This window comes from Chrysemys picta, chromosome 3, assembly GCF_011386835.1.
Source record: "Chrysemys picta bellii isolate R12L10 chromosome 3, ASM1138683v2, whole genome shotgun sequence".
NCBI classification, from domain to species: domain Eukaryota; kingdom Metazoa; phylum Chordata; order Testudines; family Emydidae; genus Chrysemys; species Chrysemys picta.
Genome location: NC_088793.1, coordinates 144,319,778 through 144,342,090, shown reverse-complemented (window position 1 = coordinate 144,342,090; position 22,313 = coordinate 144,319,778). Strand labels below are relative to the sequence as shown.

Genomic DNA, 22,313 nt, shown 5'->3' with positions numbered 1-22,313 from the left:
ATTCTACTGTCTATTTAAAGTTTGCAGAGATAAACCATACACTGCATTCTGATTTAAACAAACTATAAGGAGTATACAAAACATCAGTATTACCTGTATATTAGCACCCAAAAAATTAAAATAATGAAGTAATGTGAAATTTCTGTTTGGATCACATAACAGTGGCAATACAGTAATCTAAAATTGGATCTTTTAACACTAAACTGGACAAAGTGTTCAAAAAGAATACTGTAAAGAAAACAACTGCATTGGGAGGAATCTAGACTGGATGACGTAATAGGTCTTTTCCATCTCCAACTCCTGTTATTTTAATCCTGTCAGAGACTTTTTTCCTTTGGTTGATCGCATAGTTTATAGAGAGCAAACCAAATTTATCTGTCTTTGTATATTAAACTTTAAGCCCAATCCTACTCTCATATCAGTTAACAGGAACTTTGCCACCGACTTCAGTGGAACCAGCACGAGGTCTATATTTCACTATTCATAAATTTTGCATGCTAGACTCCATCAGATTAATTAAGATTTGTACAGCTATATCAATGACAGTACTGTACTTCCTGCATGTCTAGCAGGGATATGTGTTTTACTGCCTACACAGTCAAAATCATGAGGCATGTACACCTCTCTGATGAGCAATGCACAACTGATTTTGAGCCAGAGTGTAAGTGATAAAGTTGCTGGGAAAAAGCTAAAAGTCTGGTATGTTCCTTTTCATGGTTCCTAAGTCTCGAGGGAAAGAGCTAGGCATTGCCTATGCTTGAAGGTAAGGGGAAAATTTACATCATTTACTAGGTGTGAGAGGTATTTATTACTACTTCCTTATTGGATAAATGTACACTATGAATAACACTTAACCCCCCCCAGAATTCTGCATGTATCTCTATATAAGTATCACAAAGACTCTCTTACTGTTCCAGGCATATGACCTCTTTCTTGTTTGCCATTCTGAGGACTACCATTTTTCAGCTTTTTCTTCTTCTTCACTGTTTCTTTGTGTTCTCTCTGTTTGTTTTGTACTTCGATGAGAACAGAAATGAAGCTATTTTTCACTTCCTTTTCAAACTCCAGCTCATCCCTTAGAGCCAACTGCTGTACCAGCTCCTCAGAATAATCCTTAATGGCAGTCTCAATTTCTTCTAGTAGTTCATTTAGTTCAGCGACCGACAGTTTTTGTACTTCTGTTAGAAAATAAAGACAAAGTGAGAGTATGTTCTGCATAATGTAGAAAAAGCAGTGTCAGTTTTTTAGGCATGGGGAGATTATCAACAAAAAGGATTTTTAATCATCCCAAGAGTTTTGATAATTTACACTTCCACCACCAAAAAGATGCCATAAAAAATTCTAACACAAACACACTATGTGCTTCGTGGGGATACAAGTTCACCATGAGCTTTTTTTAGGTTCGCTATTAAAATATGAAAATAACCACAGCTTTTTGATTACTCCAGAACTTGGTGCAAAGTTATACATAATTTGCAAATACAGGATGACAACTATCCCTAAAGAAAGTGTGGTGAAGCTGCACAAGAACCATCTCCTGACATGACAATCTTGCTATCAGTTTATGTCTATTTCTCTCTCTCTGAAAAGCTATTGAAAAAGTTATGGCAGGACAACCCATGGTCATTTCTGGAGTCTGCACATTTCAGGCCTTGTATGATCAAGAGCTCTACTGGGTGATGAAATTCTAACTATGGATTCTGTTGCTGATTCTTTTAAATCCACAAGAAGCTTATGTAACCAGTGATCACAAGATGTTGCCGACATCTGCAAACTGTAGGAAGAGTGGATGAGTCACTCAACTGGCTTTGCTCCTTTCTTACAGATCCCACACAGTAGTTTTGGGCAACTGCTCATTTGCTCCAAGGATTCTCACAAGGGGTGGTACAACAGCCTACTTGTTCACCCTGAATAGGAGGGGTGACAATCAGATCAGTGGAAGGCTAGTAAGAAAATAGGGCTGTGATATATTTAGCATGACAACAATACACAGCTCCGTGTCTCTTTCTCTGTTCAGGCTCTGTGGTGGGGAATGGATGATTTCATGTCTCTGAAATAGGGACTAGATCAGTGGTTCTCAAACTTTTGTACCGGTGACTCCTTTCACATAGCAAGCCTCTGAGTGCGACCCCCCCCCCCCTTATAAATTAAAAACACTTTTTTATATATTTAACACCATTATAAATGCTGGAGGCAAAGCGGGGTTTGGGGTGGAGGCTGACAACTCGCGAGCCCCCATGTAGTAACCGTGTGACCCTCCTGAGGGGTCCCGACCCCCAGTTTGAGAAGCCCTGGCTAGATGAAGGCTAGATGACACTCAAACCAGACAAGAAAGAAGTGATGTTGGGTCAGCTGTGGGGAGTATCAAAATACAATAGTGAAAGTTATACGGGATTCTTGACAGAGGGAGCATGTCCACCATTTGCAACACAACTTTGCCTTTTAGAGTATTGTTAGCTCCCAAGTGGCTCAGGTAGTAGGTGTGACAAAAAGGAATCAGCAGACATGTTCAGATTAAAGCCTGCTTGATTTAAAAGGGAAGATGCTGATCAACGGATATTCTCCATGAGCATTCTGGCTGTAGAATTCACTCCCGCACCTAAGTTTGCCAGAGCTGGGATTTGTTACCACCTAGACATGCCACAAAGCCCGTTTTTTCCCATTGGCATTTGGCGAGCAGGTCAAAGAGGGGACCTGAAGAATATGATACATATAGTGTGATGAATGAGATGGATATTATTGTGTGGTCAGGTTCAATTATCAAATATTTTGTAGATTTTATATTGTTGCAAAATTGTTTTAAGGGTGTTAAACTGCCACCCCTATAGATAGGTGCTAAAAAAATTAAATATATCTACAAGTACAACTCCCGCAAGTAGCAGAGGATATAGCTGAAACGTGATTTAATTTCTTCAATCACCCAGTAGGAAAATTAGACTGGAGCTAGCTCTTCTTCACTCCCTTGCTAAGGGGGAAATCATCAGCATTACCGTGGATGGCTCTTCATACTGGCAAGGGACTAAGGGGCAATCTTTACATCCTCAGAGAAGCTTAAGCCTCAACCGACTTTAAAATCTTAAAGCTATTTAGGTTTAACGCTTAAGAAGACTTTAAAGTGGTTCAAACTGCCAAAGGCCTTTAAAACTGTTTAAGGTGCTTATAGCACTCTACATTTTCAGCACGTTGGCTGTGGCCTCTACTTAGAATCATAGAATTGTAGGACTGGAAGAGACCTCGAGAGATCATCTAGTCCAGTCCCCTGCACTCATGGCAGGACTAAGTATTGCAGACATCCCTGTCTTGTAGCATAGCATCTTGGTTATGTCATGGTCAATCAGTTTCTGAATAACTTGGTGTCCCAATGTGTCAAAAAAAATTGCAGGGATGTAAACATTCAGTAAAATCAAGTCTGATTGTCAGTGCTGGCAAAACAAACATGCCAACCTAGGTCAAGGCATTCTGATGATGTAAATGGCAACTAGAAGAGAGTGAAGTTCTCAAATGCAGATTAATTCTGAAATTGCTTTGCAACAGAAGAAACTGAGGTAATAACCGCTTTCTGTTGGGCAATGACCTTAGAAGATGTCAGAGTAGATTCTGAGGAATTGGCAAAGCAAAACTAAATGATTTTTTCAGGCAAACCAAGGCATCAGTTGGTCAAAGCTGACTGTTCATCCATAAAACAAAATGAACGACAGGAATAACTGATAAGGAAGAGCAAAAATAATAGCATATGAAATACAAAACAACGCTGAATATCAAAATGTCTCTGAGAACACCTGAATCTTTTGGAAAATGTGGAAGCCTTACTTAATAGGCTTTGAAGTCTATGCCTTGGATTCCCCATCTCTGAAATACAGATTTTGAAGCCTTAGAGCAGTGGTTCTCAAATTTCATTGCACCACGACCCCCTTCTGACAACAAAAATTACTACACGACCCCAGGAGATGGGGGGGGGAAGGGGGAGCGAAGCCTGAGCCCACCCGAGCCCTGCTGCCCTGGGCAATGGGGGCCCAAAGCCAAAGGGCTTCAGCCCCAGGCAGTGGGGCTCGGGCTTCAGCTTTGGGCCCAGACCCCAGCAAGTTTAATGCCAGCCCTAGCGACCCCAGTAAAATGTTTGAGAACCGCTGCCTTAGAGAATGCTGCCTGGGATTGCCAGAGACCAGCCAGGACAGTACAGTTTGCAGTCTAAGTTTGATATACACTAAAGACAGTGAGTTATCTTGCCAAACACCAGGTAGTTTTGTGGAGAGGCTTTGGACAATACAGACCCAGAAAGCAGAAGTGAGACTGCTGTCAAAACATTCTAAATCCAACGAAAACCAGAATGATGTGGTGACATGTCTTTTCCCAGAGGGCAGTTTTGAAGCGTAAGCCAGCAAAGCACAATCTTCAGGGGCATAACTTAAGTCTTTTTAGCCAAGAGTTTCATTTAACTGCCATTCAGTATATCATGGTCACACTATAAATGTGAACTCTCCTAAGTCTTCCTTTTTTGCAAGACAAAGAAGGGAATCTAGTATTTTCCTTTGCCACAGAATAAAAGAAACAGTTACTTACTGTAACTGTGGTTCTTTGAGATGTGTTGCAGACATGTTTTCCACTTAGGTGTTTGTGCTCCTAGTGTGCCAGAGCCTTTTGCCTTAAAATACTCAGAGGGGCGGCGCTCGTGCCTCGTGGCCCCTCCCCTGGCTATGAGGCAGTGCCGCCCTCACCCCTGCCAGTTCCTTCACACCGAAATCCCATGAGAGGAGACTCCTATGCAGAGGGGAAGGAGGGAGGGTTGTGGAATACACGACTGCATCACAGCTCAAACAACTAAAAGTAATTTATTTTTCGAGTAGATGCAGATGTGTATTCCACTTAGGTGACTCAAGTAGTATCCCAATCCGGAGGCAGGGCTTGGAGTCTTCTGAAATAGGGATCGCAGGACCACCCTTGCAATGCCTGGGTCTGCTCTGGAAGATGCAGTAAAATAGCATAATAGTCATCCATACATATGTTTACGGACCATGTGGCTGCCCTGCAAATGTCCAGTTTGGAAATGTCACCAAGGAACACTATCAACGTCGCTTGTGCCCTTGTGGAGCGAGACCTGACGAGGAGGCGTAGCTGAAGCTCTGTCATACGCAGTCTTAATACAGGATGTTATCCATCTAGAGATGGTCTATGCTGAGACCGCTTGCCCTTTCATGTGGTCTGCATATGACATGAACAGACAAGGCAAAACACCAAACAGTCTAGTCCTGTCTAAAGCTAGACATTGCCAGACATCCAGAGTATGGAGGTGCTGTTTCTTTGGGGAGGAATGTAGTTTAGGGAAAAAACAGATAAATATGCCTCCTGATTCAGATGCAACGGAGAGACCACCCTGGATAAAAACTTCAAGGGTGGTCACAACGTTACCTTTTGCTTGGAGTATTGAGTGTAAGGCAGCTCAGCCATCAGAGCCTGCAACTCTCACACCCTTCCTGCCGATGTGATGGCTATCAAGAATGTGGTTTTCTGAGACAGGAGGGGCAGTGGACAGGATGTAAGAGGCTTGAATGGAAGGCCAATCAGATCCATCAGAATCGTGTTTAAGTCCCACAGGGGGACCAGATCCCAATCTGGAGGATGGAAGTGGAGAAGCCCTTTCAGAAAACTTGACACCATGTCATTGGAAAAAACTGACTTCCCTTAAATAAGGGGATGAAATGCTGATATTGATGCCAAATGCAATTTCAGTGAACTGAGCGCAAGGCCCAATTTCTGAAGATGTAGTAGGTACTCCAAGATGTCCTGGATGGAAACCCCAGTCAGTTTGGGTCCCACACACCAAGAACCTCTTCCACTTCACTAAGTAGGATATCCTTGTGGAGAACTTCCTGCTATTGAGTAGGGCTTGCTGGCCAACCACCGAGCACTGCTCTTCCTCTTCATTCAGCTAAGTAACAGCCACACCCTAAGGTGCAGGGAGCTGACCGCAAGATGGAGGGTGTGGCCGTAGCTCTGAGTGAGCAAATTGGGGTGGAGAAGCAGCATTATGGGAAACTGAACTGACAAAGCAAAGAGGTCTGGAAACCTTGGCCACCCTAGAGCAATTAGGATGAGCTTGGCCTGATCCGCCTTGAGCTTGAGGATGACTTAAGGAATAATCAGAGTAGGGAGAAAGGCATACAGAAGAGCTGACTGCCAGCTGCAGTTGAAGGCTTTGGAGAGGGAGTCTGGACCAATGTCCCCCCAGAATAGGCACCACTTTCTGTTTTCCCTCATCACAAACAGGCTGATCGTGGGGATGCCCCACATTGCAAAGATGACCCAGAGGACACTGGCCTTCAGGGACCACTTGGTGCTCAGAAAGAAAACCTTGCTGACATGGTCCGCAGGATGATTTTGCACCATGGGCAAGTGCTACCACAGTGAGGTCTTCTTTGATGAAGAATTGCCACAGTTGATCACCTCTAGGCAGAGTAACCTGGAATGTGTGCCCCCATTGTTTGTTCACCTACGCACAGACAATGCCACTGCAACATAATATGTGAACTACTGAGTGTCTGATACAGTCCTGGAAGGCATGACATGTGCAGTGAATGGACCGAAGCTCCAGCATGTTGCTATGGAGTAAGGATTCCTGTTCTGATCCTAGACCCTGCACCCTCAGCAAGTCCAGGTGCCCCCCCACCCCAAGAAGGGACGGGTCAGTAACCACTGACTTTGTTGGAGAAGGCCGAGCAAAAGGGCTCCCTTGGTACACATTGCATGGGAACACTCACCAATGTAAGGAGTCTAGGACTAGTGGGGGAAGGCGAACTAATCTGTCCAGAGAATACAGGGCAGGGCGGTACACTGTCCTGAGCCACATCTGAAGAGGCTGAAGGTGAAGCCTGGCAAACTGGACCCCCTTCATACTAGAGGACGTGTCCCCAGCAGGCTAAGACACACCCAGACTGTCGTTGTGAGCTGAGTTTGCAGTCTGAGGCAGAGCTGTAAATTGCCTGGAAGCAGTCGGCTGGCAGGAATTGTCTCGTCCTTATGGAATCTAACAGGGCTCCAAGGAACTTGATTTTTTGAGTGGGAGCCAAGGTTAACTTTCCAGTGTTTCCAATGAGTCCCAGATGGTCAAGCATACACAATGCGGTGTTGACATGGGCAATAACCTCCTCTCTTGAGCCGCCCCTTCAGCAACCAATCCCTGAGTTACGGAAAGATGTGAATTCCTTTCCTCCTGAGATATGCCATGACCCAAAGCCATTTAAAAAGTTGGGTTTGTTTAGTTTGGAGAAAAGAAGATGGAGGGAGGACATGGTAACAGTTATCAAGTACATAAAAGGTTGTTAAAAGGAGGAGGGAGGTAAATTGTTCTTGTTGACATCTGAGGATAGGACAAGAAGCAATGGGCTTCAACTGCAGCAAGGGTGGTTTAGGTTGAACATTAGGAAAAACTTACTGTCAGGATAGTTAAGCACTGGAATAAATTGCCTAGAGAGGCTGTGGAATCTTTCTTATTGGAGATTTTTAAGAACAGGTTAGACAAACACCTGTCTGCGATGGTCTAGATAATCCTTAGTCAGCCATGGGTGCAGGGCACTGGACTTGATGACATCTCGGGGTCCCTTCCAGTCATACAATTCTATGCATTTGGTGAAGACACGGGTGACAGATGAGAGGCTGAAGGGGAGAACCGTATACTGGAAGTGGTGCTCTCCTACCACAGAATGAAGAAGCTTCCTGTGGCTTGGTAGAATCACCACATGAAAGTAAATGTCCTGGAGATCCAAAGCAAAGAACACGTCATTCTGAGACAGTGCAGGGAGGATGGCTGATAGATGAAGTTCTACATGGTCACTCTATTTTATTAACTTGTTGAAGCCATGAAGGTTGAGGAGGGTCTCATCCAGCCCTTGGATTTTGGGATCAGGAAATATCCTGAGTAAAAGCCATGGCCCTGGTGTTGCGGCAGAACTTCCTCCACCACTCCCAACGTCAGCAGAGCTGACCTGCTTGATGAGTAATGTCTTGTGAGAGGGATCCCTGAAGGAGGATAGGGAGGGGGATGTGAAAGGGGTGTGGAGAGGAACTGGATTGTGTAGCTCAATTAACAGCATCTAGGACTCAGCTGTCAGAGGTAACTGAGTCCTAAGAACTGTTAAAACGGGCCAGTCTGTCCCCAAAGGGATTGGGGGGCTGGGGAGGAAAGATGAAGAGGGTGGAGTAATGCTCTGGACTAAGGAGTCAAAATGGGCGCTGGGGGAGTGCGTGTGGATTGTCTGAAGCCTGTGCCTGATTGCTTCCTCTTGAGGGATCTATCCATCCTTCTTTCTAAGGGGGAAAGGCTGCACACAGGAATGCTGCAGGGGATACTGTTGCTGCTAGCGAGCCCCATAGCAACGTGTTTGCATGGACAGCATGTACACTCCCAAGGACTCCTTTAAGGATTCCAGTGCTAAATACCATCAGTCTTGTCTGAGAACAAGACTGAGCATAAGGGCAAGTCCTCTATGGCTTGCTGGATGTCCAAAGTGATCCCAGAGTTTTGCAACATGAAGCCCTCCCCATAATTAGAGACCATCACCGTGGCCGAGGTGTCTCCAACGTCAAGGGCAGACTGCAGGGACGCTTTGGCCACCGAACAGCCCTCCGTAACGAACACCTAAAGCTCCTCAAACGAGGCTTTGGGAAACTGGTCCTTGACTTTGGACATGGCTGACCAATAGAAGCAATCATACTTGGACACCAAAGCTTGTTGGATTCACAATATTCATCTGTAGGGACAATGAGGTATAGATACTTCTGCCCAAAAGATTCCAACTGCTTGGAGTCTCTGTCCTTGGGGGTAGACTTGAAACTCCCCTGCCTGGCCCTGTTGTTCACTGCCATTACAACCAGGGAGTTTTGGCCCAATGGGAATAGAACCCTTCAAATCCTTGTATCAGAATGAAGTAGCTTATCCACCAGCAGTACCGAGGCCGGTGTACTCCACAGGGCTCTCGGCAGCTCAAGGAGCCCATTACCAGTCAGTAGGACTATTTCTCCCAGGGATGGCAGGCTGTAGAATGTCTACCAGTTTGTGTGTGTTCTCTTGGAAAAAACTGTACCAGGATGCCAAGCGATGTGGCTATGCGGTGTAAAAGGTCCTGGTACAATTTAAAGTCCTTTTGGATAGGAGAGGATGAGCCAGGCAGCACACCATCATCCGGCAACAAGTATCTCGACTGAGCCAAAACTGGTTCTTGCTCCAGGGCAAAGTGCCCGGAAGGGAGGACTCCAGTAGCTCTGCAGGGAGAAAGGCCATCAATGCCTAGGCACATGGCTGTTCTGCAGTCACCACCGCTGATCTGACAGGTGACTTCAGCTTTGACTGGGACAACGAGCAAGATCTCCACAAGTGAGGAGTGTCCCACTGAGTCAAAGAAGCCCATTGATACAGGTAGGGTATTGGTGGACAATAGTGCTGGAACAAGGACCTCCGTCCCAGCCATGGTGCACAGCCAACCCTGGGAACCATACTGGTCCATTGGCAGCCCTCAGAGCTTGTTGGGTGATGTGGAGCAGGATGACAACCAGCCCGACCTGGAATCAGAAGAGCCTTGGGATCTCGGCAACCAGGGCGGAGCAATGCATAAGTGAACCAACTAGTGGTTAGATTCATCGATCACTCAGAACAAGGCAGAAACCATTGCCCTGATGAAGGCAGTACCATTGGTACTGAGCTTGCCAGTGCTACAGCCGTTGGTCCTGACACAAACAGCGGTATCGAAGCACACGAGAGCATTGACGTCGAGGGTGGTGAAAGTTGCCATGGGACTATCTGTGGTGTCAAATGCTGCTGAGCTGAAGAGAGTCCCCATACTGATTCTGGTACCAGTTCCATGCCCACTGTGGGAAGGAGAATGTCTGGGTGCAGTGCCAAGGGGCATCACAATTCAGTGGGGTGGTCCTTTGGAGGGGTTGCTGAAGGCGCAAGCTTTGGAAAGTTCTGTACCAGTGGGGAGGATGAAATGGAAAGGCAGAGCGGGTCTGCCACAACCTGGTACATAGACACAGCAGATACAGTCAGTACTGGCATCGCCCTAATTGGTGCCAGACTCAACAGACATCCGGAGACCAGAACTGGTGTCAACAGCACGGGGTTTCTGCCCTTCCTACTGAATACCAGTGAACAGTCAGAGGTACCTACACCATCCCATGTGCCAGAACCAGTCATGTGCCAGTCCCTGCTTTTCCTGTAGAAGGCAGAGGAGTTGCCCTGCGACCTGGAGTGGTTCCGATTGGTCTTAGGAGACCTCTTCATCAGTGCCAATGACTGAGAACAGCTCCTCTGCCTCTTCGGAGAGGCACCTGCCTCAGAACAAGAGGCAGTGATGCTCTCCAAGCCAGAGGGCAATCTTTGGCCCAAAGAGGGCTTTGGTACTGGATCAGGTCACATGGACTGTTCAGGCAGCTGCTGTTTGAGGTGAAGGTCTCGCACCACCTGAGTCTGCTTTTTGAACTATGTACAGATCAAACAATGCTCTTTAAGGTGGGCCTCACCTAAACAAAGTGAGCACTGCATGTGGGGGTCACTGTTGGGGATAGCCCCTCCATACAAAGAACAATGTTTAAACCCTGGTGAGGACATCACTGTGGAACACTACCAACTAACACTAACACACACTAATTAACTAACTATATACAATAAACCAAGCTAAAACTAAAGGCAAGACTGTGAGACTACAACCACACATAGCTCTGACTCCAGCCAGGGGCGATCAGAATGAACTGAGGGAGAGGGTCAGAGTGGCGCTGCCTCATATAGCCAGAAGAGAGGCCACCGCCACAAGCACCACCCCTCTATGGGTACTGCTAGGCAAAAAACTCCAGCACTGGGTGCACACACCTAAGTTAAATACATGCCAGCATCTACTTGAAGAACCAAAAATGCCCAAAATCTTCTTTAAAAGAAGTCTTTGAAAGTTAAGGTGAAACTCTCACAACCACCCTCAACAGAAACTGCATTATGCAATTGCAGAAGCCCATTATGCAGTTGCAGAATCACAGAAAATAACTGTTCATCTGATTCTTCTCTTGTTTATACCAAAACAGAGAAACTATAGTAACTGAAACAACATCATGGAAGAACTTTTTCTTCATTTTCTACAAAGCTTTCAACTTCTACTAACCTTAGTTCATTTCTCTAAATGAAGAATACAGTACACACTAGCCTTAGCCTTAATGTGCATCTATCTGTAAGACACTATCATCCTACCTAACTTTTAATATGTTAAAAGTTTAACAAGGAATACGTACCCTGTAAAAGGAGTCAAATCCAGCATGTCAAACTTTAATACAGCTGCTTTTGTTTTAAATACTGTAAAGGTATGGTTTAATATTCAATTCTAGGCAAACACATTCATAGCAGTTTATAATGTTTATTTATTGAAATCAATTATGTTTCTCAGCTATATAGATATCTAGTTATCGATATAGATATATATTATAGTTTACTTTGCCTTTCAAGATTTTTTGACTGCATTTTCAAAGGCAGATGATTTCACAGATGGAAATGATTATAGATCAAGTATAAGGCAGTTTGAACCATTAGCTATTTTCAATAAGTTAAAAATGTCGTTAAGATATTAAATGAGTATCCCTTACTCTCTTCATAACTGTTGTTTGTACTGGATCTCTTGAGTGTTTGAATTTCCTGGGAAAGCATGGAGAGCCGGTCTGACTGCGTGGGTGTTTCTTCGTCTTCTGGGTCAGGTGATTCCTGCATCATTTCCTCTATTTCTTCAATCACCTTTAATAAAGATGCATACACATACTCTTAGGGAGAGAATCACTGGTAACGAGCAACAACTTATAATTTGCATATGTTCTACTAACAGCTCATCAACTTTTTTACTTTTTAAATTTTCTATTTCTAGATAATTTTTCTTCCAATAAATGCATATTAGGTACTACTAACAAGGCAAAGCCAATGTTGAGACTGGGAATCAGGCATATCAATATAAAGGGAAATTTCTTTAAAAAATAGAAAATAGGACTATTTGCACAAATTAGTCTTTTCATAGCAAGTTTATTCATTAATCTAAACATATTGCCTCATAATGGCTAAGAAATAAAGTTTGCAGCCATGCATACATAAGTCTTTATATAAAGCCCTCTGTCTCTCTGCTTCAAGACCACTGACGATTTGTTTGTATATCTTTTTCTGATATTCAGTCTAAGTTAAACCACTTTATACCATGATAAATATTTTTTCCTCAGTCCTTGATATGTACATCCTTCAAATATTTGTAGATAGGTATTCTCCCCTTAGTCATCCATAGCAAAACTACAGTATATTTTAGTTACTTTATTCTTTCCAGATAAGCGTACCTTCTACAGCCCTTTAATCATTTTTATTGCTCTCTCTGGCCATCCCAGTTTGTCAATATATTCCTGTTAATTAGGCACCCCAAACTGAATGCAAAATTTCAGTTGTGGTAACACCAGGCTTGTCCAAAAAAGGAACTACAACCTCCTGGTTCTGTAAACTATTTTTTTTTTTTTTTAAACCACATCACATTTATATTGTATATTGCACATTTATGTTTAATTTATTTAGGTGTCTTTCAGTGTTACTAATTTCCAGATGTGTCTCATGAAGAGAAGAAATTTTTTATTTGCTTATACATCAATGATAGGAGCCTGGGTAACAAACAAAAGGAATTGGAATTGCTGACTTATAGGCTGCCGCTGCTGCACAATGTGCTTCTCCTAGCCTATTGTACCTTCAGATTCCTTGCCTGCCTCATCTCCAGTGCCAGGCGGCTGTGCCTGTGTAGGGTAAGGCAGGGGCACCTCCCAACTATAGCATTGTAGTGTATGTACAGTATGTTTGTAAACACACAGCACATGCACACTACTCCTCCCCCCCCCCTGCAGCGTAGTATTAAATTGCTTGTTTAAAAATTGTTTAAAATGTATATAATGCCTTTTGTATGGCAAAATTTTTTTTTCCTGGAACCTAATCCCCCCCCATTTACATTAATTCTTATGGGGAAATTAGATTCGCTTAACATCGTTTCACTTAAAGTCACATTTTTCAGGAACATAACTACAACGTTAAGTGAGGAGTTACTGTAATTGGGAATAATTTAAGAACACCTTACTAGATGCCCCAAAAGCCACAATCGAGGAAGAAGGCCAGGCTGATTAAAAAAAACCAACCTGGTTTAAAGAGAAATTGAAAACAGCTATAAAAAAAAAGGGTTCAGAGAAGAGTCATGAGAGTGATTAAAGCATAAGAAAACATGCCTTATAGCTACAGACTCAAATAGCTCAATCTATTTATCTTCACAAAGAGAAGGTTAAAGGGTGACGATGACAACTGATACGTATCTACATAGGCAACAAATATTTGATAATCTAGCAGTGAAAGGTATAACAATCCAATGGCTGGAAGTTGAAGCTAGATCAATTCAGCCTGGGATTTAGGAATATATTTTTGACAGTGAGTGGAAATTAACTATTGGAACAATTTACCAAGTGTCATGGTGGATCACTGAGAATTTTAATCAAGATTGGATGTTCTTCAAAAAGTTATGCTCTAGGAATTATTTTGGGGAAGTTCTATGGCCTGTGTTATACAGGAGCTCAGACCAGATGCTCACAATGGTTACTTCTGGTCTTGCATTTCCCTCCACCATATTGAGAATCTGCATTTTATGCTATTTCCCCCAGCTGCAATAATTTACTTTTTCCAAATTGTATATCAGGGGTTTTTTTGGCCCATGTTTCTTCTCTCTTTTGGTTCCTTTCACAGAAATATTTCTCTGTACTGATTGTTGATAATCCTCTGCAGTTTACTAACATAGGTGAATTTAATGTGCTGTTTTATTTATGATTCCAGATCATTAATGAAAATATTAAAACTAGGCATTGCATTGCCCTGCTCAACATCTCCCCAAATTCAATACCACTACAGTTTATCATTAACTTTTATCCAGTTTTTACTCCCATTGACAGTGTTTTTAGCAAGTCAGTTTGGATTTTTTTTTTTTTTGAGATTATCAGAAAATATCAAACCCTCCACTAAAATCTAAATGTACCACATCAACTCCATTCCCATCATTTACATAATTTGTAGTTTTATTTTAAAGAGCAATCAAGTTTTTCTGCCAATCTTTGTTCTTTATAGATCCATGCTTATTACTTGTTATTAACCTTCACCAGTTTCCCTTCTCTTATTTGATTACTTTAGTATTGATAGAAGTTAGATGTACCAAGACAATAATTGACAGAATTGCTCTCTCCCACATGACAACTGGTCCTGCATATTCATTTACCTCCAATTTTTCCAGATTTTCCTAGTTATCCATCAGTTTTCAAAAGTCATATTTTACAGTAAGCTTATGACGATCCCATGGCCGGCTTTTGACCCTTAATTTAGGAGCAGTTTTGTCTACATCTTCTTCCTTCAGATTCCTGCTGGCTCATGTCAGGAAACTGAAGTATGAGAATTTCAAAGACCCATATGGAAACCCCAAAGCTGACGCAGAGGGCAATTTGAAAGATGAAAAAGTACCCAATGCATCCCTTTGGCTATATCTACACTGCAAGTGAGGGGTGTGATTCCCCTGCTTATGTACAGATACTTGTGCTAGCTCTCATCAAGCTAGCAAGCGTATAAATAGCAGCATAGCTAGAATAGCACGGGTGAAGATAAGGCTGAGCTGCACCGAGTACAAAGCTATCTGAAACTGGTGGGTATGTACATGGCACGGCTCAGCTGTGTCTCCACTACCGCTACCTGTGTTACTGCAGCTATACAGCTATTTATACTCGCACTAGCTAGCTGAGAGCTAGCACAAATATGTCTACATAAGCAGGGGAATTACCCCCCTAGATCATGGTATAGACATTGCTGCTATAACTATAAACAAAAGCGATCAGTTTGTCTCCAAATCTCTTTAGCATCCACTAACTAGGAAGAACAAAAGGCATAGAACTAAGATGTAGTATTAAGCCGTAACACTGTCTTTTTGCAGAATATTTTTCTTTACCTGCTCTGCTGTGAACAGCGGTTCATCACTGATGCAGGAAACTATGATAGAGTGCATATCCAGCTGTTCTCGAAGCTCTTCATCATCTGATAGGTCAAGGTTCAAATGTTCATTTAACTGAAAGCGCACACAGAAAAAGTGAAAGGGCAAAAAGTTATAAGAAGAAAGTCTGGTTCCATTCTTGTTGGCATCAAAACATTAGATTCTTGCTCATATTCAAGAATCTAAAAGATATAAATAATTCTTATACCATAAAACGGAATATCTCAACAAAAGTGAAAATGAAACTGTAGCTGAAGCGTATTTTATTAATGTTATCATCTTTTTGTTTTGCAAAGAGTATTAGCATATTCTTTACTTTCCCAAAGGGGGGGGGGGGGGAAGACTACTTTAAACACACACCACTCACTCAATGCCATCCAAACATTTGTAGACTAGCCAATCAGTCCATCAGACTCATGTAGTTCACCCTGTACTCCTTCAAATAGAAGCAAGATACCAAAATAGATGCATCAGTGAAAGGATACACAACAGATTGATATTTATCAGACTTTCTGTAACTTTATAGAATTCTTTGTAAGATTACTGCTATTTACACCTGAGAAAGTCATCAGAATTTTTGACATATGCAAGAATCAGCAGTGCATGTCATTACTTATTTTATATACACAATATACATTAAGTCACGTGTAATAAAGTTACAATTAGAAGCCAGGGTGGGCAGACAATTCAAGGTTGTGATTTTCCAACCATAAAACAAAGCTTCTTATTTTCTGGGAAAAACCTCTATGTTTTATTAAATGAGAAAACCCCACACATACTGTGGGATTCATTTCACAAGTATTTGTTCCTCAAACAAAAAGGCACACATTCTCATAAGAGCTTGCAGTTCCACAATTAAACAGGGGGACACAAAAATCAAGTCCCCAGACTAAACACTAGGCCTACCATTATGCCGTTATATACTGATATACTTTTACCATATTATTTGCATTTTCACCACCTTACCTATTACAACATTTCACCCAAACAAACCAATCTGAATCTGCTGACTACACTTGACTAATGCTGAATTGGCTAGATGGGAACGAAGGTCTCTTAAAAATTGTCAAAATTCTGACTTTAGCTGCCCTGTCTCATTTACTTGATTTTTCATACCCTGGGTTCCCTATATGACCTTTGTATTTGGGACCAATCATACTGGCTACACAATAAGAAAAATCCATTGCCTCACTTGAATCGGTTTTTTATTTTCTATTATGCAATACCAGTTTTGTTAACTAGATCAAGATTTTCACTGAGACTGTCAACTACCTGCATTCTGTCAAATCCCTCCCAAACTATCTTCAAATTTAGTGCCTATTGAGTATCCTGTTGTGTAAAACATGTGCTATATTTTCATTAAAGTCTTTCTGGTGCTCAGTGCAAATTTCATCATGCTTGTGGTTGGATGCAAATTTACAGGCAATCTTCCCAAATACCTCACCATTTTCATTGGAAAATTGGGGTATCAATCCTATTTTTTCAATCACCCAATTATTAGGCTGCAAAAGAACATCCAAACTTTCACAATATGCTTTAGTACATTATATTATTAAAATGACACTTCTTGGCTAAGCAATGCTAGTGGTGCCTATTTTCTCCATTAGTAGGAAGGGGCAAGTGTTGCTGTATTTCAGTCTCACGTATTTGTAGAGCAAGGAAGTATATTTGGGCTCCGATCCTGCAACTGGATCCACACAGATGCAGGGATTTGCCTGTATCTATCTGATTGCAGAATATGGCCTTGGTTGGAAGAAGTCCATAATGAATTTACCAAGACACAGGAATACCCCCCAACATTTTCGGATACCATTCAATACACAAGAGGCAAGACTGTAAGTGAACAAGAAGACTTCCACAGTTTATTACTGTCTTTTATTACTGTCTTTCCCTTGCCCCTCTGTTATGCAAATTGGTCCGTTTGTTGACCTGTCAGTCAGTTTAGAAGGAACCCACATCATAACACTTTATTGAAAGCGAGGAGCAGAAATGTATGCATCAGATCTGTCAATGTTAAAAGACAACCCTTGCTGCTAATACCGATACAAACACATTAAAAAGAAAAATATTTTAAAGTGATCACGAATAACTATTTTAATGAAAAATTACATCCTATGTTGTTTCTGTATCAAGACGAAAAGGCGTCAAAAGGTTTTTGGCTACAGAACTTACCCCTTTTTCTGAGAGATTCAGTGTTGGCATATGCAAAGCTCTGGTGTGGGAGGACTTCCAATCAACTGGCATTACATTACCATAATTATCAGTCAAAGCATTCCAAATCCTGGACAAAAGGATTAAAGAAACAAACTGATATTGAAATGAATAGCAACTGATCTTCTACAAAACAAAAACAAAAAATAAAACAGAATCTCTCTTTTTTTAATACCTGTATCAATTGGGAATTCTCTCAGGTATTCAATTTAAAATATTTTTAAAGTTTTACAATCAAAGAAATAAATGCTGCAAAAGTTTGGTTTTATTTATGTATCGCCTGAAATGCAAAAAGGGGAATCATTTGCTGATGCTTGCACGGCAGAGAAATAAAAAGAAAACTGAAAAAGAGCCATGCTTCCTGATGGGTCACGTAACAAAATTTGGGTGGTAAATTTCCCTTTGTTGAAATGTTAGCCAGACAATGCTCTATACCCTTTCCTACTTCTTTTCTATGGCCTTGGCTACACTGGCGCTGTACAGCGCTGCAACTTGCTGCGCTCAGGGGGTGTGAAACCCCCCCCTCCCCCCGAGCACAGTGCTGTAAAGCGCCAGTGTAATCAGCACCTGCAGCGCTGCATGCTCGCTCACAGCGCTGCAAGCTGTTCCCCTCGGAGAGGTGGAGTACTTGCAGCGCTGCGAGAGAGCTGGCAGCGCGACTACACTTGAGAATTCACAAGGCCTATGTTGTTCTAATTTCCCTTGCCTCGTGCATCTCAAAACTAGGAATTAGCAAGTTGAGCAGCAACTCCCAAGCCAAAACTTCACTTAATTTCAGTGAAGACTGCACAACTATGAAGGAATGTACAAGTAAAAATAAAAATGCACTAGTCAGGAAAGTCTCTAATGTTTACGGAAGTGAAAGATTAAGAAAGAAAGGTTAAAACTTAACTTTGTTACAAATCCATTTGTAATACTCAAGTTTATTTAGTCATTTGAGTTAAAGAAAAAAAAATATCCCCCCCCATCTAAAAAAAATATATTAAGACCTAAAAATGACTTAAAAAAAGCTTAACTTCAAATTTTATGTGTGGCTAGACCTAGGTGAAGAACTGTCACTTTGCTAATTAAAATCCCTCCATATACAACTAAAAAAGTTTAAAAATCTAAAACTGGTTATCGTGTATTCTCATTATGAGATTTTTCTTGTAGTGTTTCAGATCCCTCTGATCTTCAACTTTATCCCATGAGAGAGGAACAGGCTGCTGGATCCCCATCAAATCAAAAGAAAATTCTCCACAGGATTTGTAGTAACGTTCAATACATGTCATAAGAACGGCCATAATGGGTCAGACCAAAGGTCCGTCTAGCCCAGTATCCTGTCTTCCAACTGTGGCCAGTGCCAGGTGCCCCAGAGGGAATGAACAGAACAGGTAATCATCAAGTGACCCTTTCCTTGTCGCCCATTCCCAGCTTCTAGCAAACAGAGGCTAGGGACACCATCCCTGGCCATACTCGCTAATAGCCATTGACGGACCTACCCTCCATGAATTTATCTAGTTCTTTTTTGTCACAGACTATCATGAAACTAGGACCCTGTCTTGATGGGCAAAAGGGGCATTGTTAAACCATTTTAGCTCAATGGGGCAGCTTAGGAGGAAAGCAATGCTGGTGCTCACTGACAGCCTGCCTACCCTGCGGAAAAGGCGTGGCATTAGCTCACCTTGGCTGACCCACCTGGGTTACCACAGTAGCGCACACGGGGTTTATAACCCCAGGGGGAAAGCACAGAGACGCTGACAAACTCGGATGTTGACCTTTAACGTTGCTTTCTAAGTGGCCATAGGCAAGATGAGGGCAACTACTGGCAGCAGCTCTGGTTAGCAGCGCCCACAGGGCCGCCTCGGGTGTGAACTTGAGTTCAGAGCCAAGTTGCGCTGTGCCCCCACAGCGCCTGTTCGCTGACTACAGTGTGGAGAGGCCCAGCACGCACAGGCCACAGCCCAGTACCGCCCCCACCCCACCGAACGGGGACACCCCCACCCGTTTGCCCCCTCCAGGCCTTCCCACCCCAACGGACCCTTCACGCGCCGCCCTCTCCCAACTACGTGCTGCAGGCCCCTACGGGGGCCCCCGCGCGTGCCGTTCACCCCCCTCCCGGCGCCCCGCCCCCGCTCACTCGTCTTCCTGTAGGGCGCTCTGCTCGCTGAGGGGCCGCAGCGGGACCCGGCTCTCGCTGCCGCCGTCCCGAGGCGGGGGGGGCTTGAAGCAGAGGAGCAGCTTGTCCCCCAGGGCTCCGGGCCCCCAAGTGCCCCCGTCCCGGGCCGGCTCGGGGCTGCTCCCTGCGGGGGGCTGGAAGCCGGAGAAATCCTGCCAGTCCCCGGGGTCCCGCTGCGAGGCCGCCGCCATGACCGCCACCGAGACACCGGGCTGCGCGCTCGGCGGAGCGCGCTCCCGGGGCTCCTCCCGCTGCAGCGGAGACGGGGCGGGGCCGGTCCCGGGCCGAAGAGGCCCGCTGGGGGCCTTGGCGCCCAAAGAAGCCGCCTGCAAACGGCGGAGGCGGCCGCGCGACTGGCATAGGCCAGGGCCGGCGCTACGGTCCTAGGAGCGGGGAGAGCGGAAAGGAGCCAGCCCCGCCCCCGTCCCAAGTGGCCGTTGGGCGAGTCCCTGAGCCCCCCGCGCCGCGTGCACGGAGCGGCCTGACTCCTGCCCTGGCGGGCGGGGAAGTGGCGGCGCCGCGCAGAGCGCGAGGCGCTCGCAGCACGGGGCCGTTAACCGAGCTGCGGCCGACAGGTAACCCCAGCAGCCCCGCCCCGCGAGCCTCCTGGCCCCGGCCTCCTCTAGGCAGCGCCCCCTTCCTCTGCCAGTGCTGGGCCTCAGCAGGGTTCAGCCTCTGCTCGGACTCGGCCGCGCCTTGGGAGGTCGCGCTGGACGGTCAGTGGTTCCCAGGCAGGCTGGGGGCACTTCGGGCCGCTCCTGCTCAGTGTTTTCAGTCAGGCCTGGGATACAGGTGGGCAGGGTGCGCTGACAAGGTTTGCAGCTGGGAGGGGGCGTAGCACTTGGAGGGCAGGGTTAGAATTCATCCACCTGGACAGGTTGGAGAATTGCTCAGAAATCACCAAGCTGAAATCCCGTGCAGCGTGATCACCGTAGCCAAAACCCGGAGAGCTGAACTGCAGTAACCCAAACCCCTTCTCTCCACAGCACGTGGCACACAGAACTATGGACAGGACAGTGAGGAGGACAAACCCCCAGCCCTGGGGCAGGCTACCCTGCTGCTGAATGGCTCTGGGGGCAGTGTAGGGAGGTCGTTGTAGCCCAGCCATTCCAAACAGGAGTGAGCGGGGCTGTGATCGTGGAGTTACAGAGATCACCCTTTTTTGCTGGGGGCTGTTGGCACCTGAGCCCTGCAGGCACAAGGTAGAGGGAAGGCTGCAGTGTCTCTCTCTCTGCTGTGATCTGCCAGAACTGCAAACTACAGCTCACACCCTGTGCTTTCAGGGATTGGGTGTCACTGGTACTGCGGTAGAGGAGGGAGCCCTCTGCAGCTCTGGAATCCTGGGAGTGAATGAGCAGGGCCGAGCTGAAACCCCAGGCCAGGACTGCCAGGAGAAGGATGAGCCCCTGGCTGTGGGTAGGGTGACCAGATGTCCCGATTTTATAGGAACAGTCCCGCTATTTGGGGCTTTTTCTTATATAGGCTCCTATTATCCCCTCACACTTGCTATCTGGTTACCCTCACTGTGGGGGAGACTGCTCTGTTGCTGAATGGCTCCTGACCTCACACTGATCCAAACTGCTGCTTATCTGAAAAAAATCCATGGCCCCTGTAGTATTCAGATAATGAGGACTATACTGTATTTTCTTTAGAGAGAGAAAAAAAATCAAATGCACAACTACAAAATGGAGAATAGTTGTTAAGGTGGTAGTACTGCTAGAAAGCATCTGGGGGTTATGATTCAGTTGTGAAGAAGGATAATATGCTGTGGTGTATTAACAAGAGTGTCATATGTGAAATATGTTTCAGAGTGGTAGCCGTGTTAATCTGTATCAGCAAAAACAAGGAGTCCTTGTGGCACCTTAGAGACTAACAACTTTATTTAGGCATAAGCTTTCATGGGCTAGAACCCACTTCATCAGATGCATAAAGTGGAAAATACAGGAGCAGATATATTTATACATGGTACATGAAAAGATGGGAGTTGCCTTACCAGTTGAGGGGTCAGTCTAATGAGACAATTATCAGTAGAATACCAAGGGAGGAAAACTTCAAAAACAGACTCCAATGTGAAACTGAAGAACTGGAATTAATTTGCAAACTGGACACCATCAAATTAGGCCTGCATAAAGACTGGGAGTGGATGAGTCATTACAAAACCTAATTTTACCATACTAATTTACTCACACCTTCTTGTCAACTGTTTGAAATGGGCCACCCTCATTACCACTACAAAAGTGATTTTTCCTCTCTTGGTATTCTACTGGTAATTAAATTGTCTCATTAGACTGATTCCCCCTCCCACAACCTCGTAAGGCAACTCCCCTCTTTTCCATAAATATACCTGCTACTGTATTTTCCACTCCATGCATCTGATGAAGTGGGTTCTAGCCCACAAAAGCTTATTCCCAAATAAATGTGTTAGTCTCTAAGGTGCCACAAGGACTCCTTGTTGTTTTTATATGTGACACATGTGAGGTAATTGTCCCGCTCTACTCATCACTAGTGAGACCTGTAATATGAGTCCCATGTGCCATATGTTAGGAAAGATATGGACAAATTAGAGAGAGTCCACAGGAGAGCAACAAAAATGATAAATGGTTTAGAAAACCCGATTTATGAGGAATGGCTAAAAAACAGGGCATGTTTAATCTTGAGAAAAGCTTGAAGGGGGACCCAATAAGTCATCAGATATGTTGAGGACTTATAAAGAGGACTGTGATCAGTTGTTCTCTGGCTGCTGAAGGTAGGATAAGAAGCAGTGGGCTTAATCTCCGCTAACTGTAAGGATAGATCTGGTCTGGAATAGGTTCCAGGGGAGGTTGTGGAATCCCTATCATTGGAGGTTTTTAAGAACAGGTTAGACAAACAGCTGTCAGGAATGATCTAAC

General features: G+C 44.2%; 1 protein-coding gene across 4 annotated transcripts in view; it reads right to left on the bottom strand.

The window, feature by feature from the left end:
* FEZ2 (fasciculation and elongation protein zeta 2) overlaps window positions 1-19,985 on the bottom strand; it is a 57,722-nt gene extending 37,737 nt beyond the window's left edge. Inside the window, exons 1-5 of one of the 4 annotated variants that reach the window (XM_005296248.5) lie at window positions 19,384-19,985; window positions 17,226-17,334; window positions 15,012-15,128; window positions 11,617-11,761; window positions 910-1,178 (exon numbers count right to left, since the gene is read on the bottom strand). In XM_005296248.5, coding sequence (XP_005296305.1) covers window positions 910-1,178; window positions 11,617-11,761; window positions 15,012-15,128; window positions 17,226-17,334; window positions 19,384-19,613 — 870 coding nt within the window. In that variant the 5' untranslated portion in view covers window positions 19,614-19,985. The remainder of the gene's footprint in view (window positions 1-909; window positions 1,179-11,616; window positions 11,762-15,011; window positions 15,129-17,225; window positions 17,335-19,383) is intronic. The other 3 variants (XM_005296249.5, XM_005296250.5, XM_008174306.4) reach the window with 3 other exon arrangements.
* Window positions 19,986-22,313: the final 2,328 nt, after the last annotated feature.